The sequence below is a fragment of the Pogona vitticeps genome, chromosome 3 (assembly GCF_051106095.1).
Source record: "Pogona vitticeps strain Pit_001003342236 chromosome 3, PviZW2.1, whole genome shotgun sequence".
Classification (NCBI taxonomy): Eukaryota; Metazoa; Chordata; class Lepidosauria; order Squamata; family Agamidae; genus Pogona; species Pogona vitticeps.
In genome coordinates, this window is record NC_135785.1 from 211,557,009 (window position 1) to 211,579,808 (window position 22,800).

General features: G+C 37.9%; 1 protein-coding gene across 12 annotated transcripts in view; it reads right to left on the reverse strand.

Annotated features, from left to right (window-relative positions):
- Window positions 1–22,800, reverse strand: part of USP25 (ubiquitin specific peptidase 25) — a 412,805-nt gene that overhangs the window by 387,450 nt on the left and 2,555 nt on the right. For all 12 annotated transcript variants that reach the window (XM_078388974.1, XM_020785423.3, XM_078388967.1 and 9 more), the window contains exons 2-5: window positions 7,079–7,156; window positions 5,541–5,685; window positions 2,814–2,937; window positions 206–368 (exon numbers count right to left, since the gene is read on the reverse strand). In XM_078388974.1, the coding sequence (XP_078245100.1) occupies window positions 206–368; window positions 2,814–2,937; window positions 5,541–5,685; window positions 7,079–7,156 (510 nt within the window). The remainder of the gene's footprint in view (window positions 1–205; window positions 369–2,813; window positions 2,938–5,540; window positions 5,686–7,078; window positions 7,157–22,800) is intronic.

The following is a 22,800-nucleotide window of genomic DNA, read 5'->3' on the forward strand; positions in this document are numbered from 1 at the left end:
ATTTCAAAAACTGGAAGTCAACACTGAAAAAGTCACAATTTTAATCACAGCAAGGGCAGAAGCATGTGATATGGTGTCAAACAAACCAGATCAGGATTCCAAGGAAGACCTCACTTTAACTTTACTTACTATTTCCAGTATATTAAATCCTAGATACAAACCACGATTTGACAACAATAATAAAGACACTGGAGGTACCCATTACCTGTATAACTGCACTGAACCAGCATGTGTTGCCAACATTTTTTAATCCCACTGGGCAATTATCTTGACGCTTCCTATCATACGGATTTGGAGAATCATTCCATACTTCCGGATGTGTCCTCTTCAGGCTTGCTTTGTTTTCTGCTATGCTGGCTTCTAAAACTCTTAGAAATGAAACAATGAGGAAGATGAGAGGTAGCAATATTTTGTCAAGTTACTGCTATAACAGGTAACACAACTACAAGAATTTAGATGCACCAAGGAAAGAATACCACAACAAATGACAACTTGTGTACTGGTGGATATCTACGTAAGAAAATCTGGGGTAAGGAACAGTATTTAGAAATGCCAGAATCAAGTGTAGACTTCCACAGAGTACTGAAACACTCCACTTTGTCAATTCACATATAAGAGGGTGCAATATAGTAACAATGCAAACTACTGATAGTCCATTTGGATGAGATATGGCATGGTCTCCCTTGTTACCCTTTTCAAAGCCTCCCTTAGATACTTCAGCTTCTAAACCATATTAGCTTACAAAAACGCACTCCTGAACACCTTAAAGATCCAAGCCTGAATCTAACTAACCATCCCAAATAGAGCACACCAACCAAATTGATGGGATTCACAGTAGTTCTTACTCACCTTGTTGAAATGATTCAAGAAGTCGCAAATAACAATTTTCCCAGTAATACAACATTCCCTTCATACTACTTGAACTCTATGTTTAATTGTTGGGTAAGGGTGGAAAGATGTAAAACAGATCATATGTTAACAACTGAGTAGGAAGGATGAGAAGTTGGTTCTTTTTCATTTTAAAAGCAGGCTATATGTACCAACAGTTTGGTGAGTGGCAGTCTAAACTAAGACTCTACTTCCCTGGTGGACAGGAGATGAACATAGATAATTAAAACAGGATTGTCCATGTCCAATTCAGTTGGAAGGTATAGTCACCAAATCCTTTCATAAAATTCAGTATTTAGATGTTATTTAAGCAAACTGTCTTTAAACAAAAAGATACTGTAATTATTCTGAGGGACACATAGCTATTTAGGCAGTGTAAGTACAAAAGGTAAATTCTGAGCTAAACACAAACACTTTGGAAGTAAAGACTTCCTGTCAATAAGGGATAATAAACTGTTAGGAGACATAACATATAACTGTGACACTTATTAGCAGATACTTCATTTGTTTTGCTTAGTATAGCACCTAGGATATTGTAATAATACAAATCCCAACTCAAAGGCTTGCATGTTTAATAAAAATCAATTTAAAATAATACAGTTCTAACAGTGCTGTTATTTTTATTATGGAATTATTGTACAATATTGTGCATGTGCCATCTTTTCACGCTTCTTCAGATTTTTCATGTAATCCAGGCATGTGTTAAGACAGAAAATAGATGAAAAAATATATTATAATCAGCCAACAAATTGTTTTAAGTTTCCTATTAATAATGAAGACATGCAATGTCAGTACCAAGTTGTCATTTCATGTCCTCATCAAAATGCATCAGTGACAACACCATGGGTGGGCTAAGTGTAGGGCTCTAGAGGTTGCTGGATTACAAATCCCAACATTTTTCACCACTGGTTACTGGCTAAGCCTCTGGAGAGCCACCTTTTGCCCTTTCTCTACATATGCACATAAGGAACAAGTGTTCGGGTCCTGGGTCAAGAGCCACAGTGTCCCACAGACAAACTGGTCTTTCAGGATGGCAGAATTAAACCAGTACAAGAAAAACTGAATACATGATTTATTACAGAAAACAGAGGAAATATGTATACAAGTGAAGCCCACACTTGCTTGGCAACAGTCTCTCAGCAATGAAGAAGGAACAGGACTCAATAGCACCTTAGGAATATGAGTTTTCCCCTACTCAGCTCATATAAATGAAATCTCCCCTGATGCTGGGCAAACAACAAATAAAGTATAACTGGGTGAAAATGCAAAAGAGGACATATGCCAGCAACAATACCACATGTGTGGCCCTTGATATCTTTGCACAGGGCTAATTCAAGTCAAAACAGTCCTCCAACCACAATCTAAAGCCTTCCATAAACATCCAGCAGAAAATAAGAGAAATACCAACACAGGAATATGGGAAAACAGTAGCAACGAAAAATCATAAGGTAGATGAGAGAACAAGACAGCTATGCAAAGGAAGCAGAGGCAGCAAAGGGTGGTCAAGACCTGAAATTACATTACTGGCATTCTATAAATTTCTACTGTTTTCAATGAATTCAAAAGGTCCTAGCACACTCACTGTGGGGACATGGTGATGATCCGCACAGAATTGCAGCAACTCTGAATTCTTGGAGAGTAAATCACTGACACAGAAATCAGACTAAGTTCTAATTCTGAAGTATTTTGGAATGATAGTTGTGCATGTTCAATATTTTAACTTCTTTTCCAGAAAATTATAGAAACTAGTACAGTAGTCACAATGAAAAATGTATGTCTGCATTGATATGATACAGAATGATATTCTGTAGCACAATGCAATAAAACAAAACTTAAAGAAGCAATGAGACCAGTCTCATGAAAAGTGCAAGTAATCATTCATAAGAAAAATCAGCATGACTCCTCTCTTCCTGCATGCTCTTTACCTGCTAATGGCTTGTTCTTCATCTGTTATTCCCGTTTCTCTGAAGGTCCTGTTTGATTCCTCCAGACTAAGGGCGATGGCCCTCTGAAGATCATCTTTATCATCCCCTGTGAGATCTATCACATCTGAAAAGCAAAACTATGTCTCTCAAATTTAAAAATTCAACAGAGAAAAGTCTAGGGTTGAGCTGTAAATGGCTCAAAACAAGATGATATGTCACTTCTGCCACCTTCATCATTAATTCCACCCACTTGTAGTACTTGTTTACTTTTATTTCCATGACATGAACACCAGGCTTTTGATCACCAGTGCCGCCATAAGCCCATGGTTTTCCATTCATATCTTTCTTTCCCCCCTTTTACACACTGATTTAGGCCTTAATATCCTCATTTGCATTATGGCAGAGATATCTCTAATGCCTAATCTAAGGACCTCTAGGTCCATGACTAGAGATGGGCACAAACCTTGGTTCAGAGGTTTGTACACATGGCACCACAGTTGTCGAGCATTCCATTTCTCCACCTTCCCGACTGGATTCCCCACCACCACCAGCAGGCACGTGTTCCTCTCCTCCTCCTCTTGGGTTGTTTGACCAGTCTCAGCTCCCCTGCTACATCTCCTTGGCTGATCACCCACTCAGACAACGAGTTGGGATAAGCAACCCTGTGCTCCTGCCAGGGACTGGTTCAGCAGCCAGAGAGGAGGACTGTGAGTGGGTCATTGGTTGGGGAGGCAGGGGAAGGGAATGTGTGGTACTGTTGTGCCGTGCATATGAACTGGCACAAACCTGAGTTTCCATCTCTATTCGTGACTGTTTAAAAAGCAGGATAAACCAAGTCCAGTGACTGAGTACTGAGTATGAACTGAACTCTCAAACTCTGGCTCCCTCCTAATTCACTGTGCAATCCTTCATGTCTAAATCTGATGCTAAACATCATGTTCCCACACACGTTCAGAAATCTGAAGAACTGCATGAATGGCTAAGTCTCCATAAAACCAGAGACTGCAGGCAACTGTTTTTCACACAAGACACTATAGCTATTCAGGACAGCAAAAAGAATATCTTTAAGCAGCTGTCACTACCAATTTCAGTGGTTGTTTATCCTAGGTGGGTTAGAAGGAAGATTTCCTCTCTCCTTTTTAAAGCAAGGATATTATCATTTCAAATCAGATAATGTTACCTATTGTCGAAAAACAAAGAATCTGCCAAATTGTGACAAGGTCATATTTTACTGGCTTTAAGAACACAAAACACATTTTCCCCCCTTTCCTTCTTCCTGAAAAACTAGTTTTCCTGCAAACTATGAAAACGTGGCCAGGCTTCTTACACCTGTAACATTTTATCAGCAGTGTTACTATGTTATAACTCGAAAGAACATATGCTTAAAATTTAATTCTGGATTATGAAATGCTGTCTTCCAAGTTAAGTGAACACTATGTCACAGATCATTCTCAAACAGATCACTGTTACTTAATGCTGTTGTTCACTTCTAGAATACATTAACTTATATTCCAATTTTATAGCTATGCACCATTGACCAATTTTATATTATATAACACCTGTGCAAGGTTAAAGGCTCTTGTTTTGGGACATATGCATTCCAAACATAAATCACTTAACTACAGTCAGACTACTTATTTTGAATTGCTATCTCACTGTAATAATTACAAACAAAGATTGCAGATCAGTGAGCTCATTAGTATCTGCATATGGCAAAGTTTTTAGTGCAGGAAAAAAAAGACAAAGGAGAACTTCAGAAGAAACCTACAAACACACAACTGCACGCAGAGTGAAATGAATGTCTTGTCAAGAGGCCTTAAGAATGCAATAAAGCCATATTTTGGCTGTGATGTGTGACTTTTAAGTTCCACTGAGCAAGCATTCACAAAGCTTAATGTTTTCAAATAATTACTCATTTGGAGCACTTAATCAAGTATGCAGATAGAGCTATAATGATAGTGGCTCAGCGATTTTCTACTATAATGAAACTGTAGCACCCCAGATCTTTATGTTCATCTCCAGGTGTGAGTAGTAAATAGGTCTAGATATTCCCAATATCTAACGTACCCTTACGGTTTAATTTAGTTTTAAAACATTTAGCAAGAGAGATAGCAATATATATATATATGTCACAGGATCATTGCTCTAAATGGATCTTCTCGCCAATTTTGTTTGCACTTCTTAACAGAAGAGTGTCCTCCCATATATGGGAAAAAGGATATGAACTAAGCTATGAAGGAAGGTAGAATACACCACCATCACCTTGAAGCACGCCCAGAACCTAGCAAATAAAAATAGTTATTTTTCTAAAACATCAGTAAACCTGTTGGCAAAAATGCAAAACAAAATAACAGTTTTCATGGATCAAAATCCACTCAGAGGTGTCTGAGAAAGTGGATTTTGATCCATGTGAGTTCACACTGAAATAAAACTTTTAGTTTGTAAAGCAGCACATTATTTTATCCCTTACCAACATGCTGAGATACACTAATATGGCTGCTCCTTTGGAAATTAGTACATGTGTTCTCATATCAAGACTAATTTTAAGAAAGGGAAAAAATGGTAAAAATACATCTTCAAACGAAACCACTAAAATCTTTAGACATTACCAAAACAAAAATACAAACAAACCAGTTTGCAAAATATCGGACTGAAATGACAAGAAGGCTTTCTGTCCAAGCATTCAGGCTGGTAGTTCCGTCAGCTACACAGAGAAAATACACTTACTTGTGTCTGCTTGGCTTCCTACGCTGATGTATCTGTCATTTCCAGGAAGTGCTGTTTGATAGTATGTTGTCTCTTCCTGCTGAGGAATCTTAGCATTCTTTGCAGTAAGGAAAGCTACTGCTAATTCCAAGTTCCCATTGCTATCCTGTAAATGTGACAGACTAAATTTATCACTATGCCAGTTTGTGTCTGACCAGCCTGCAATATAAAGGCTGGATATGCTTTATTTTCCCACTGTATAGTTGTATACACAAAATACAATTCCGAAGTGCAATACATATTTATGTTTATTTATATGAGAAGAGAGGACTCCCTGGAAAAGATCCTGATGTTGGGAAAGTATGAGGGCAAGAGGAGAAGGGGACGACAGAGGACGAGATGGTTGGACAGTGTCATTGAAGCTACCAATATGAACTTGACCAAACTCCGGGAGGCAGTGGAAGACAGGAGGGCCTGGCGTGCTCTGGTCCATGGGGTCACGAAGAGTCGGACATGACTTAATGACTCATCGTCGTCTACTCGTTTAGTCGTGTCTGACTCTTCACGACATTCAGTATCTTTTCTGTCAGCTCTTCTAGGGAGGGTATTTCTGCTTTTTTCCAATATTTCCCATATAATAGCCTAGCTGCAGTAATTATATGTATTATTTAATATCTCATTTCTTTATCTAGAGTCTCAGCCATAATATTCAATAAAAACAGTTCCATTATAAATGGTAATGGTATCGCACAAGACAGGATATTTTTCAGAGTTTCATGCACTAATCTCCAGTAATTTTTTGATTCCCTACATGTCCACAAAACATGATAGAAAGTACCCTCTTGTGTTTTACATTTCAGCATTTGTTAGAAACATTTTCATACATTTTAGAGAGTTTTGTTGGGGTCATGTGCCATCTATAAAATATCTTATATATATTTTCTTTAAAATCTACTGATTTCGTAAGCTTAATATTTTTCTGCCAAATTTGTGTCCAATGCTCTAAACAGACTAATAGTTTGCACCCATTTTATCATGCAATCTTTAACCACTTCATCCTCTATTTTCATATTTAATAGATATTCATACGTTCTTTTAATTATTTTATCACCTGTCCCTAGCAATAATCTATCAAATGTTGTTTGTTCTTCATAAAAACCCATTGATTTGTCTTTTATGTATCTCGAGTCTAATTGTAGTCTAATAGGCTATTTCAAATCCACTCTACGACAGTAGAACAGTTATGCTTAGCTTTGCCTGTCAACAGGATTCTTATTTTAAACACAGGGTGATGTTGAACTAAACACACACAAAATTTTTGTAAACTATGGTTCCATTCCTTGACATGACTGATCTAGCTACCATGACATACACCTTGGTTATGGTTTACTTCGATTAACTATACAACATGGTCTAAGTAAGGTTGTACTTTTCTGTTCTTCTTCAAAACTCCTTTTTGATGTTTTCATTTCTTTTTTGCTATTTTTCTTTATCAGCTATTTATGTCCCTGAATTGGGAGAAAGGCAAAATAAAAATGAAATAAATAAGTAAGAAATACCTTCAGGGCTTGCTGCAGGACTTGGGTGTCATTGATACCAGTGATTTCTCTCAGCTGATTCAGAAATGTCTGCTGGTGCTAAAGAATTAAAAAGCTGGTCAGTACAGAAGCCAGATCAGACAAGAAGAAATAGCTATCAGGAAAAGAGTATTTCAGCACGGTTTTTATTTCTTTTAAAAACATAGTATTGAACATGTTGCTTAAGGGTTCAGGTAGCATACATAAGTCTAAAGGTTGAAATAATAACAAAAGATATCATGTGGCTGCAGGAAAGTTAGTTCAGCAGAAACTGATTTTATTCACAGTTCTCTTTCATTCTCCATGAGTCTGTACTGGACCATTTTTTTAACATCTGAATCCCAGCCTTACAAGTAAAATATTCTAATACAAGAACAGTATCAACACTGTGTCTGCAATTATAGCTGCAGCCCATGCTACCAATTACTGCTATCTTGGATTTTAATATTCTGAATACTGTGAAATATAACGTTTTCAAGTATTTTGCATTAGCCGCTATGCTTCTACAGATTCCAGTATTATTCAGAATCAAATACAAGTTTCTGAGTTCTAGTCCCAAAATTATAAAATCAAAAACATTAAATTAAAAATGAATTTTAGTTATCAAGTAACCATAAAATCTAATTTTTAAAAAAAAAAAGCTTCAGAAAGCAGTTATCTCCCCAGCCACATCTATTTGTTTTTATTTTGAATATTAGTAGGCCTTTCAAAAATACAAGGTGTTTCTCCCCCAAATTAGCATTTTGTAGAAAAGTTAAAAATAATTAAAACTTATATAAACATTAAATAAAGAACACTATTATAAATAAAAGTACAACAAACAGGATAATAATAAAATAATGATTTACTTTAGCCAGCCCTTCTACTGTGAATATAAAAAAATGAGCCACAAGAAATAATGAAACCCTAAAAATGTTTTCTGCATTAAAAGTAATCTAAAACAAACATGTTTTTAGACACTTCCTGAATGAAAAGAAGGATGAGCTCAATCTTTCTTGAAGTAGTGTGTCCATAGGCTTGGGATCACTGCTAAAAGGCTCAGTCATTCATTCATAACAATTTAGCCACCCCAAGAAAGGCGAAGTTAAGAAGGTAGTCCCATGCTACAAACTTGGTTTGTCAGAACATGTTTCATGCATTAACAAGAACAACTGGTTTTTCATCATACAGCACACCTCTGTTTTGACTGGATTAAGTTCCACCTTGTTTGCCTGATTCACTCTAAACAATGCTTCCGTACTTCTGTTCCAGAACTTCCCTGGGTTTAGTAAGACAGAATCAAGATGTAGAGCAGCGTGTCATCCACATAATGATGGCACTGTAACCAGGAGTAGGACTTCTATAATTCTAGGACTTCAATCCCAGAATTTGCCTGGAATTCTCCAGCTGAAATTCTAGAAATAGTTCAAAACCAAAAGGAATAAAATCAGCCCTTCCTACCTCCATGCTCTTTCCATGTTATTTCTGCTTCTAACTGCAAGAAAACCACCACGGTACGCTGTGGGAGCAGTGTGGGCTATGTAGTCAGAGAAATGCAAGATGGAATCAGACAGGTTCTATGTGAAGATGATTTGAGAGTGAGTGGAATGCTAAGAGTGTTTTTCTGAAGACTGGTATAGTGTGGATTGAGATAAAGCTGAAGGTCGGACAAAGAGTCAACATTCTGAGCTAATTGGAGAAGAGATAAAACACCTAGATCTTCATGGAAATTGAGAGTGAGGAAGGGGTTATGGACCCTTGAGTCTAATTGGTTAACAGCTATGGTGTCAAGAAGAAGGGAGGAGTTAGAGAATGTAGAAAATGGACGATGGGTTATGTGGGAGAGGTTCAATTCCATGATGATGGGAAAGAAAAAGAACTTGATAGCTTGAGCATGTGGCTTGAAGGAGAAAGAATGTACATAAAGAGAAAGAAGGAGGTGGGGGCTAGCCCACATTAGCGCAGCTTAGTAGTGTTTATTATTTTAATGGGAATTAGTTATTTTACTTAACTGTAATAATCTTTGAATATGTTCTTTACGCTAAAGCTTGAGCAATATAAACTGATTCTATGAAACACTTATTTTTCTAATAAAAAATAATTATAAACATTTTTACAAAACGACTGGTCTCTTGAACAGCAGGGTCTGGCTAAATCCAGGGAGTGGAGAGGGCCACAAACTAGCTATCTTTAAGAGTCCTACCTAATTGAGCTGTTGTGAGTTCTAAGGAATCAGAAAGCCCATGTGTCTGTACTTGCAAAGTACTGGGTAAAAGTAACATGTTCTTGTAAGGGCAGACTTTTCAAGGCACTTACGCTATGCACTGCTGAGGTTTTGGGACTTGACTCAGCTCAAAGGTGGTAGGTAAGTGGCCTGTCCAACTCTCTGACCAAGTGCTAAGTGCTCCTTAAGGAGGCTTGGGCACCACACTCATGACTCACAAAACAGCATGGAAGAGGTAGTTCCATTGGAGGCTGTCTCTATACAGTCTAAAGAATATCAGGATGAGCCCTCCCACATACTTCTGTGAGTCCTCATTTACTTTGAACAAAAGTAAAAATTTGACACAAGGCAAAAGCCAACGTTGTTTTTACCAATGAAGATCTCCTCAATGTCTATGAGGCAGTAATAACCACTCCTTGGTTGAAGAAAGCATCCCTGCTTTCAAGGCCCATATAGCAAAGCCAAATGTGGCAGCTTTCAAACTCCAGGAAGGGCAAGAAACCATAGTATAGGTAATGAATTAGCTCACACCCTTAGATGGCAAAAGCTGAAAGGTATCAGCAAAACCTGACCAGATGGCATCCTGGCTTCACTAGACTGTCAAAGTGAGGACATCAGAATCCTAATAAATATGAGTTCCTCTATCTGAAAAATGCAATGCAAACTTATTTCACTAGTCCTTTAAGAATTCTGTTATCCCTTTGCTATGTGAATTTCTACGTAAAAGGCTTTTTGAAACCTCAAACAGCATTATTGGCTGATCTGTATCCTGAAACTGCATTTCAAAGGGTTAATAAGTTAAGTCTCTTTGTCACTACCACTGCCATGGAGTAAGCCTGTGTTTGGTCATGTTCACAAGTCTGCCATTTGTCCTACAATCATCAGTCTAAATGTTTCTATGCCTTAGCATTCCTAGACATCAGGGAGCTGTCATAGCTCTGTGACTGGACATCAGTGACTTGACTGCAGCTACAGTCCAAGTCCTTTCCCTATCACACACAGAAAGCAGGATCTCAGCAGAAACACATTACAGTTGCAGAAAAGTAATTCAGTGATCTCAAGAATCGTTCAGGATTTATCCATCTCCAAGGATGGACCACCAAATTAGACTTCTACCCCTGTTAAGGGTAACAGAAAGTCTCAAGATTAATCTGATTCAGATAATGATTTGTTCATGAGCTGTCACAGGTTTCTATATTCACAGGTCACCTCCAACCCAATGGAGAAGCCAAGATCTGGAGTAAGTCCTGTTAACATTTTATGGCTATATTTAATTTGGGACACGTTCCTGGCTGCCACAGAAGCCATGAAATCCCAAGCCACTCCAAACAATGCCACTATCAACTAGCTTTCCTTGGGTTTTCAACATCACATCTGAGAACATGCCCAGCAACATGGATAAGGCAAGTAAAGCAAGTATATTAGCAAAATCTCTCCCTGTCTTTAGTTTCCAACATCAAGTACAGATGCTCAATGCCAACAATTGAATAAGGTACTCAGGAAGTGAAACTACCATGTCAGATTGTAGTGACTCCAGCTCCTACCTCAAACCATGATTGGTGCAGCATCAGATTCATTAGTAAATATACTTGTGATAGATTTCATCTCACCAGATCTCTTTTACAGAAGCCAGTCCAGAAGCCTGGACTAGGTTAGAGATAGTCACTGCCTTTTGATTGCCCAACCCGGCATTTACTAGCAGCACCTTCCAGTTTGAACTACCAATGTTAATGAGGCTAGAAAGAAAGCCAAAGATAGAATGGACAAGCAATGTCTCAGTCTTCTTTCTTTTTGCTAAGAAATCTACTTCGCATGGGCTACAACTTAGATGCTTCCATACTGGTTCATGTATTCCATTTACAACCATGCAACCAAAGAATGAAAGTGAAATAATATCAAATCATGCAGCATATTCCAGCAAGAAGGTAACAGCACCAGGATGGATTTGATTTAAAACAATTTAATTTTTAAAAGATCAGGGATTTTTTTACAATTTAAATCAAAAAAAATGATTTTTAAAACTTAAATTCTGTTTAAATCTGTTTTTAAAATATATATCACTGATTTTTATCCACTCTGAAAAAAACTACCTACTAAAGATTATAAAGTAACTATCATACCTCTTTGTAATATGCAATACAAGATTTCTAAAGTGCTGTCACTTGCACAATGTTACAGCATGAAACAAAAAGTTGCTGGCCAATGCAGATGTGTTTAAAATTAGATTGTTTCCAGTAGACCATTTCACATACTAGCCAGTTGCAATTTTTGTACTAAACAGCTGATGTAATCAGATTAAGAAACATGGTTACATGCCAAATTTATTGCTGTTGTGCTTGAAAACGAATTAAGGAATTAAACTTAATACTTACTCTTAGGTTCTTAACCAAAGATTATCTGACTACAGCACAACCAGCAAAAAGAAAACAAACAGAAAGTTTTGAGCTTAATCAACATAATAGTAGAAGCTACTATACAACTCTGGGTTCCCAAAAATTGTCTGGAGTCACATGCAAGGAATTTCAGATAGCCAGTGGAATTGTAATTATTTTTTCCTGGAGAGTATTAAGAATCTCATGTTCATTTTTTAAAAGCTATTTCAGTTTTTCTGAACCTGATGTCTTCCAGAAGTGTTCAAATAAAATTACCATCAATGCCAGCCAGCATGTGTATCAAGGCTTGTTCACTCACCAGGACAAACTGAATAAACTGGAGTAAATAAAGTGATTGTGGAAATGTGAAGTTGTAAAAGAGTGGCCAAGATCCTGTTGCTGAATACAGTAAATCACACTTAAGTAGGCACATTGAATCAACTGTATTTCAACATAGTTAAACACTAGTTTGGGGAAGACTGGTCTCTTTTACTATGTTGCCTGGCATCCTGATTTAAGTGTCTGAATAAAATACTGGTCTAAATTTCTTATATTTTGCTAGAGTAAGCCCAATGAACCAATAGAGATTTGGTGAGCCACTTTCTCCGTATGTCCCAGTGATTCAAATGGGCCTACGCTGATTTATTTTAACCTAGTAATGCTTAGAGTAGGCCCATTTGAATCAATGGAACTTAGAGAGGAGTTGACTTACTTAATCCAAATTGATTCAATGGGCCTACTCAAGTGTGATTTACTACACTAAGCAGCAGGATTTTGGCCACTGTTTACAAATTTCACATTTCCACAGTTACTTTCTTCATTTTATTATTTTTCAATATATACGTTAATCAAATGTTATCTTGTAAAAACATTTGTCCTTTTCCCCTGGCTTTATTTATACTGGTGTCTAGAAGATTAGCATCAATATCTGGGGAAGCCATCTAAATCAATCCATCTTTAGGACTACAGAGCCAGAATCAGAATCATACATAACAACTCAAGGTAACCTTCTAACATCTGCTTATGTGCTTCACATCAAAGCCATGTCTGTTTTCACCATATGTAACTGCTTCCTGTGCTGTGTTCACATTGCTAGTTCTTCATGAACTAACTCTTGGTAAATAAATGCCTTCCCAGCATTCCATTCTGTATAAATAGAAAGTTATGCTTTACATTCAGTTTGCAGCTTTCTCATTTTCATGAGTTTTATATAAACTCATGTTCTGCTTCTTCTCATCAAACAGTGGCATCTAATTGCAATTCTACCTTCACTTTCCTTAAAGGCAAGCAGGACTTTTTTATTAAAAACACAAGCATTAAAGGAGATAATAAGCATCACCAGATCTGATAAACTGGCAGAAAACGCCAGGTAAAATGTTGGCACAGCATGAAGACATGCTAAGGAGTTTCATTTTCCAGGCTTATTCAACTTGTTCACCCTGGCCTGCCAACAAACTCCTGACTGTAACTGTGGGTTATTTAACATGGAGATTTATCCCTTCAGAACTGGAAACACACCAAGCTTTCTCACATAGGAAGTTCAAAGGAAGTTGAAGGACACTAACTATTTTTGTTTAGCCACAGCATGAAGAGGGCTCAGAAAAAGAGAGAGAGACATAATGTCTTGAGAGTCTTGAGCACCTTACCACTGAAAATTAAGGCCAAATTAAGAGGATACTGATAAAACATCACTACCACCTGAATTCCTGAAAGAGGGAAATGCTTTCTCTTCTGTTGATGTCAATTTAAAGTGTGTGTAACTTGCTGAAGCCAACTGACAACATGTTAGGATGCATCAGAGTTGCATCATTGGACAGGTGAACAGGCATATTAGTGAGAGACACCCTGGTACCTCATCACTAAGCCTCAATTAACCATGGCAAGTTATGCAAACCTTACACAAACACTAAGAGGATTCTAGCGTCTGCTTATTCTAACATGAGCTGCCCTTTCCTTCCTTCCTTCCTTCCTTCCTTCCTTCCTTCCTTCTAGGCTGCCTTTCTCCCAGTGCCTTTTGGTGCTGTAATTACTCATAATCAGATGTGTCCCTGGGAGGAATAACATTGCAAGATGGGAAAACATACACTTGCCTTAATATGTGACTTGATCCCTAGTCACTAGAAGACAGCAGCAGGAGAAGGCTTTCCCCCATCATGGTCCCTATCTGTGGGCTAAAAACTTTAGTAGTGATAAAACTACAATAAAAAGCAGAGGTAATACAACACACCTATTTCCACCTAGAATTTTGCAAAAATTGCAAACATCAGAATCTGAATTTACTGTAGCAGTGATTCCTAAATTTTGGTAACCCAGATGTTCTTGGATTGCAGTTCCCAGAAACCCAGCAAGCACAACTGGTGGTGAAGACTTCTGGGAGTTGCAGTCCGAGAACACCTGGGTTACCCAACCTTGGGAACCACTGCACTATAGTACACAATGGCTGAAATCCTGTTGTTGAGTCCTGCGTGTGTAACAGCAGCAACAGCACATTGTCACTTATGAAATGCTTCCTTTGGAAGTTCACCACTGATTATGACATAATCACTCCTATATTTATGGAGTTATACAACAGGACTTCAGCCAGTATCTAACCGGACTCAGTGCTGCCACCTGAAACATCTCCTGAGAGCCGGGGAATAGTCAGCAAAGATCTGGAAGCAAGCGAGGGATGAAGCAGGAGGGAGTATTGCTAGGATTTAGGTAAGAGTAGTTATGAGTGGAAAGTGTACTTTGAATACCACCAAATGTCCTCAAATATATGAAATACTAAAACAAAAAATCCCAATTCATAATGACTTTATAAACACATATGATACAACTTTCACAATTATGTGTTACACTACTTTGGCATTCACTCCATATTCTCAACACACACATGTATCTATATGTACAGGTATATCTTGTTTTCTTCAAACATTTTGTAAAAACTCTCTTTCATACAGACTGTCATCATTCACACCAAATCCCGATTGACAGCTCTGAAAATACCTACATAAGTCTGCCTATGCTTCTGAGTGTAAAGACAAGTGTCATTCACATGCTATTATATAATGGCTAAAGTTGAACATACTGTACTGTGTTAGCAACAGCAGTTTCTTCAAAGTTGCAAGTCCCACAATCCTGGGTAGATAAAGAGAAACAGAGTGTGCTGCAGCTTTTACAAATGCCTCTTCATTACCTCTGAGTGGGACTGAAAGCTGTTGCGGTTTTTTAAAGCAGGGATACAGCAAGACTTTCCTACCAACCTAAACATAGGTTCACCCTTAAAGGCAGCTTTTTCATAGATAAATGTTTTCAAAGATATATGAACTGTTTCTCTTACTTCCCATAGGGTTTAACACAATACTACCTGTAAAAGGGAATGGGCTTGAAAATCCATAGGGTCCCTTCCAGCTGTGTAATACTAAGAGGAGGAGGATATGGCAGGAGGAACCTGGCACTGTATCTGGTCAATGGCTATGAACTCACTTCAATTTGACTGCACACTATATCAAATATTTATGTTATATAGGTTATGCAGAGTTTCCAGCATACATTTTCTCTGCTCCATCTATACTAACTTTTTATGATTTGAGATGCAGTATGACACTGTGTGCATTTACAACCCAGGGGAAAATAGCACTGTCTCAGCTAGCAAGAAATATAAAGTTCCAATCTACTAATTAAATTGATGACATTGACTACAATGTCCACCATGTCTGTTTGCTATACACTATGTTTCTTTCACATGGGATAGGTGATCCTGAAGAGCTACTTTAGCAGTGCAGACAGATTTTTTGGCACTGTGACAGTATATAAAACATGGTGGATTCAGACCACCTATTCAAATATTGCTACACCTGCCAATGAAAGGAAGGAAATTTTCCTTACTATTTAAGAACATATATCTCTCTGTGGTGATTAATCTGTGGCTACTCTAGCAGACTGTGGACTCACTCCACCCTGGGATGATGGCAATACTATTTATTATAACCCCCTACAGACTAACCTGAATATGACCCTTGGCCTTAATATTCCACAATATTGGATGGGGGAATTCGTATTCGTAGACGAATATTAATATCTTCCCGCAGGTGGAAATAACAAGGATCCAGCCCCATGGGGCTGGACCATCCACTCATTGTTTGGCCGCTGCCTTGGGCGCAGCAGCGCTTTCCTATCACACCGTGCTACACAATAGATTAGCTACTCCTGGCAGGAGGTGGGATGACAAGCCTCTCTGCCAGGTCGCAGAGTGGCTAAACCACTGCGGAGCACAGCGCGATAGGAACGCACTGCTGTGCCCACGGTAGCAGCCAAACAGTGAGTGGATGGTGAGTGGAAATAACCCTAGTTATTTCCACTTGCCGGGGTGTGTGTGTGTGTTATTCTTCTATGAATACAAATATCCCTGTAGCGTTCACCCTTATTATGTTAAGTAGTCATGAATATTCATGTTTCAGGCTAATGTTGCTGAGAGGCGGAGCCGAGAGATATGTAATAAAGAGGCGGAGTCAGAGAGCGAGTCAGTCAGAGTCAGAGAGAAAAAGGAGACAGTGAGAGAGAGTAAAGAGAGAGTGTGGTATTTGGGAGATCTGAGGTGTGATTAGAGTGAAAAGTGAATAAGAACTGTAATGACAAATAAAAGGTTGTGAGTGATGATAATAGAAGTTACCTATGATTAATAATAACATCTGTAATCAATAAAAATGTTTTATTTAAAAGACAGCGAAGTTTGGACCTGCATCTTCATCCTAAAGTTGATTTAGTGATCAACTGGTGGCAGCGGGGTAAAAAGGAGTAGTGGTTGCCTTCGTGTGCTCTGTGTTTGGAGGGTCAGGCAAGGGGCACGAGGGCGAACGCCACAACCCCCATCTCTAATCACAATGCAAGTCTGCCACTTATGCACTAAAACAAATAACCGTTTGGAAGTTTAGAGAAGGGTGGGGGAAAAAATCAATGATTAAAAAAATTAAATAACAATTTAAATTTAAAAAAACATTTAAAATAAAATATATTTAAAAATCAAATCCACCCTGGTTTAAAGACATACATGTTTAATTTGGCATAAGCTTTGAAATACTTTAGAGGTTTTAGAGTTCATATTGGCTTCATTAAAACAGCAGCTACACTCATGTGGCTAAATGATCCGGACAGGGATACTTTAGTTCATGTTGCAACATGGGGCTATGATTTCCTGAGGCCAAAAAAAACATAACTCCTCCGATAGCTTTCAATCCATAACAAGAAAACATTAGTTGAAAAAAAATTGTTTGCCATGTTATGAAAATAACATACTCCATTCCACCAACTAATGGTGGAACTAACTAATTACTTCTGATTAGTTAGAAGTAACTACTTATAAGTAGTTATTTCCCCCAATAATTATTTCTTTTCAATACCAAAACTACAACTATATTACCTTACAATCGTAACTTAGCAGAGGACAAGGATACCCTTTTAGAGTGTCAGGACGCTATCTTTTTCATCACTTTTGTATTTGAGGGAACGTGGCTTTGCCACATAATTGAGGCTGCTTAATTCAAGTGCTGCTTCATGCTGCTGTTTCACACTCATTTATAGGTGCCAAGGTGATAATGAGGCAGATGAGAGGAAGGCATGGTTTGCACCAAATGACACTTGGCTTGCAAGTTTCCATTTTTTTAATTAAAAACTTACAAAGAATAATTCCACTCATTTCTGAGAAATGAGAAAGTAAAACATATTTGAATAATAATAAAGACAGCAGCCAACAAAAGAGAATGAATAACAAAAACAAAAATATTACAACAAATCTAGCAAATATATTTCAGTGTGTGCACCTGTGGATTAGAACACACTTCTTGAGATACTTTTTTGTTTTTTTGTTTTTTTGCTGAAACAAATTAACATGACTATCTCTCAAAAAACTTTCAAAATAATACAGATAGCTAGGTTTCTAGTTGTTATAAATAACTTGAACAATAACTAGTTTTTTAATGTCATGTTCTGTGCTCTGCCTTCCTCGACAGTATGAGAAATGCACAAGGCATTACCACAAGATACATGGGGGAGCAAAAGGAAAAAATGAAATAACTGTGAAAATTGTCAAGATTTGAAAATCCTCCCTCCCCTTCCTCTTCCTTTTTCATTCAAAAAATGGCCAGAATCCGGTTGGTGACCTACAGATGTAAGCTAAATTGCACAATTCACTGTGGCAAATTGTCATTCACTAACAAAGAGTGGATGGTATTATATGGCATGTACAGTACCTGCTGAGCAACTGGACACATATTGTAAAATGTGACCAACATCTTAATAGTAGCACTTTACCATGTTAGGTTAAACTACTTAATTCATGCACATGTAAATCACCAAGAGCTGACTAATGTTTTCAAATGGAAGCAAAATATGGACAAGCCCTGTCAGCATTTACAGTCTTGTAAAGTCAATCCTTCGACATCTTAATACTGTACAAATTTAACCACTGTGTCTTTATCCTATTACTGCTTTAAGTATCAAAAATGGGGAAATCAGGCCTCTAGACCAGTGGTTCTTAACCTTTGTTACTCGGATGCTTTTGAACTGCAACTCCCAGAAACACCAGTCAGCACATCTGGTGGTGAAGGCTTCTGGGAGTTGCAGTCCAAAACTCCTGAGTAACCCAAGGTTAAGAACCAGTGCTCTAGACTTCCAAAGGTATCACAAACATTTTAAACATTAAAAGAGTACACATTGATGAACAGCTGAGAAACATCTAGAAAAGAAGCACTTTTGCTGTTTAAGGAGACAGTCGTGTGAAATGAGTGTCCTTTGCCTGCTACATGTTTGCCCACAGAGATACCCACTGCAATTAGTAACAGCTTCATCTCCGGAAGGTTTGGAAGAAAAGAATGAACACAACACACACAAACATAATCAAGCAAACTGCCACACTGGCTCCTTTTTGATAAAGTTGGTCAAGAACTCTGTGTCTTCTAAGGAGGCAATTTCCCCATGAGTCTGGTCTAAAACAAACCTGACTCATAAAAAGGAGATTATAATATTGACAACAGGATGCTAATCAAATCCTAAAGTTACTTTGATGAACTAGCCAGGAAGACAAAGTAGGTACAGAGAAAGGAAAAGATACTTTTTAGGCAACAACTCTCCATGGCTGGGGATTCAAGGAGCTACAATCTTACACTTACACTTGCAATACTATCTCTGTGAATGAAAACAGTAAAAGCATGAGTCTGCAGGCCTTTATTGAATCTTTCAGCTTGCACTCAGCTTTTCAAGTAATAGGTAGAAAATTACTAAGTGAACAGAGAAATCACAATTTTAACACCTTTGTACAACTAGAACAAGACACTGGCTGCATTCACACAAAGATACTGAACCAGGATCATGAGGAATCTTACCCACAACCTGGTGTGCTGGCACAATCTCTCTTTTTTTGGCTCCACCTGGAAGCAACTAAATCAACCAAGAATCTACCAGTGTTGGGTCCAAACCTGGACACTGGCTTGTCACTCTTCTTGCAAGTCTGGATACTGAACCAAATTTCAAAACACAGCTTCACACTCAGACAAATTCAACAAGGTAGAGAAGTCAGAGCAGATGACCTTTCCACACATAGGTTCCTACCTAATTTAGGGGAAGCCAAGCAAGAGTGATCAACACGCTTGCTTCCAGACAATAATCTAGAGTTTTGAGAAAGTCTAGTTTATGTGGCCAATAGATATTCCTCAGGGTTATAATCTAACATGTAAATAAAAATAAAATGCAGTAGAATTGATGATTCCTACTGGCCAGAAGGACAAAACCTTTGCCCTTCTTTGTAGCTCTGAATAAACAAAAAAAATTACTGAAGTTAGAGCCCTCATTAATATGTTGAGGATTAGAAAGATGCTAAGCAGGAAACTGCAGGGAGGGGTTTCCATTAGCAATCATTGCACACTCTTTCCTCTGTTACTGATGAACAACAAAATAAGAAGTGCAAAGCAACAGACCTTCATAGCTGAGCAGCACTCTTTCAACTGTTGTTCAAGAATAAATTAACAAAGTATAATGATAAATGTAAATCTACAAAGAGCAGTAGAGAAATACAAGACTTGCATCCCGAATTCTGAATTAATTCAGATGTGTAAATGTGAAGAACTGTAGAACATAGATATCAGAATCAATTTCAGATATACAAACTTATTAGTTCAATATTCACTATAAATTAGCCCACATTAGAAATTTAAGCAGAGTTTTGAAGGCATTTTAAATTTGAAAAGACTAAAAATGAGAATATTTAAAAACATTTAAACTAAAGTTCCTGATAGTTGCTTGAGTGCTCCTTGATAACAAATGACAGTTTGCGTTTCATTCCTCCTTAACCATTTTCATGGAAAAAAGAACAAGAGGAAAGATTACACAAAGAAAAAAAGCCATGTTAGAAGATGTTATAAGAAGTCCATTTTTATAGTGTTATAATTTATCATATGAAATCCATTGAGCCACATTAAAGTACAGCTGATACACATCAACCAACACAACATTACGCAACTGCTAAAACAGTTTGGTACGTTATGTAACAGAATTTTTTAATACTTTGGATCACAAAATATTTAACTGCAGACAGAACACCCTCTACACCACTTCACTGTGCTTGCCACAGATAAGGGTGTGTACAATGAAAAGCCAATAATTATAGCATTAAAGTCACTAATTATAAACAAAGGAAATGTATCATATCTGAGCTGAATATATGTTTCTTAATCAAAGAAAAAAAAACCCACATGTTCAATGTAGACACAAGTAACCCAGCAGACACTTTCATGAGTTTTCTGTAGTAGTCAGAAAGTACAATGAGTGGCAAACTAAAATCCAGCAGACCACCATTAACCCCTGCACAATCTTGAGAAATACACAGAAATAATATATTCATGTTAAATAGCTACTTTTGCACTATACAGAAGGACTATACCCAAGGTTGCCGTTAAACTGGGCATGCATGTGTGCATGACTCTGCTTCCTACCATGCAGCTGTTTTCCTCCTCCACACAGCGATCATGTTAGGTTCTGGTTGCAATGGAACCAAGCGCGGGTAGGTGGAGTTGCAAGACGGAGATGCAGAGCCCCGCCCAGTGAGGGTGAAAATTAGAGGGTATGTTGGCTATATCTAATTTTTTAAATATTTCAAAATATTAACATATTAAAATATTACTTTTGAAATGTTATATCCTAGATGACTGTCACCCTGTTAATGTAAAAATGCATTAAATCTAAATGTGTTATGTCCAAGCTCTGATCTTTGGGCATTACTCACATGGAGTTCAAGTAAATCTAGTGCTCTATCTTGTGGAGAAGAACACATGCACAGAAACAAGCTTCAACGGATATCCCTGGGATGGAAGTCTCTTAATGCCATGTGCAGGCCCAATATCAGAGTTTCTCATGGCCACACATCTACCAAATGGCCTCAGAGCTCAGAAGGGCTCCATCACCAACACTGCTCCTAGCAAGACAGACATCTGATAATATACGGTCTCTGCCACACCCTCTAATATTCCTGCAGCAGCTGCACCTTGCCACCACCTGTCATTCCTCTCTCCAGATGTTTTCCCAATGGTCAATGATGTCCAAATAAGATGCAAAACAGTGAGCAGCAAATGGTCTTCGAACTCTGCAGACTGATTATTTTCAGCATTCCATTTGAGCAACCATAAATGACAGTGCTGGAGGCTGTGCATCAGAACTAAGCTGTGGAGCAGCTCCTGTTTAAAACCATTGCCCTCCACGATGCAAAAATGTATTGAGAGAGGGGATGAACTAAGTGGCCACTGTCACTACTGTACAATTTAAATAAATAGACAGATTGTATCTTGATTGGCCATGCTGACAAGAGTCATGAGGCTGTAGTCCACAGATATTAACTAGGAAATTGTGGGAGCTGTGGTCCTCTTATGAACGGGGTGAGTATTTCCATTAATATTCCTAACTTCCAAACTTAAATAACTGGTTATATTAAACTCAATCAGCCATGCTTGCTAGCAGATTCTAGGAGTTTTAGTCCAAACATGTTACATCTCTGTCCTGTGAGTACATAGAGGGCTGAATGAATATTGGGGTGAAAGAAGAAAAAGAGATAGAGCAGCATGGGGGAGGAAAAAAAATCATGGCAGTGGAAGATGAGAGGCAGACCACAAGGTTCGGGAGATGCAACTAATGGGTTTCTAATCCTCATACAAGCCGAGTGAGTACCAGGGTGGAAATAATTCCTTAATGGATTCCTTGGTGTATCACAAATACATACACTATAGGAAAAACTGTATCTTGACACATGATTTCTGCATGTTTCACGTTCATACAAAAATAGAACCAAGAAATCCCCCTGTCCATATTAACACATCTCTGCAATGTAACATGGGTATATCTCACTAACGCAGCCACCGCAAGCGTTTAGAAATTGCTGTTACTATGGAACAATTTTATAGGGAATATTTCACATTTGGTTTTCTGTGCACATTTTATCTGTCTAGTTTTTACCCAAATTGTGAAACTAGAACACCCTATACCATGGATTCCTGAGGAGTTTCTTTACTACAGACTTGCAGATCAAAGTGTTTTATGTTATAAAAAGAGAAGGCCTACACTATTAGATTGCAGTTGTCATGGCAATGTCCCCTTCATCTAATGAACTATTCTTTCACAAAATGTACAGTACTTGCTGACTGCAGTTTACATTAAAAAAAGATACATTGACAACTACAAAGTAGCAATACATATCTGACAACATTCTTTTGTGGGAGTTAACTATGGGAAAGAATTAGTCAAGCAGGAAGGGCCTGGTTCCTAAGCAGTATGTGTTTATATTCTCATACTAAGGACAGAGACTTATAACATGAAAAACGGGAATGGCATGAATTGGGAATAGGAGGGCTCCAGTTTTGCACTTAAGTACTAGAAGTAACACTCTTCCTCACAGATCAGAAGTGGGGAAAACCATTATCCTTATATGGTATTGATTTTTATTGTTCAACTTAACTGTCTCATTTCAGCATTTGAAGATTCACAGCAGCCCAGAATGTGATTTTCACAAACACCAATTCATGCAATACTTCTGAATGGGACTGGCCTCTTTTCTTTCAGAATACAAGTTCTGGACCAAGAACAATGACAATTGCAACAAGGCAAAATCA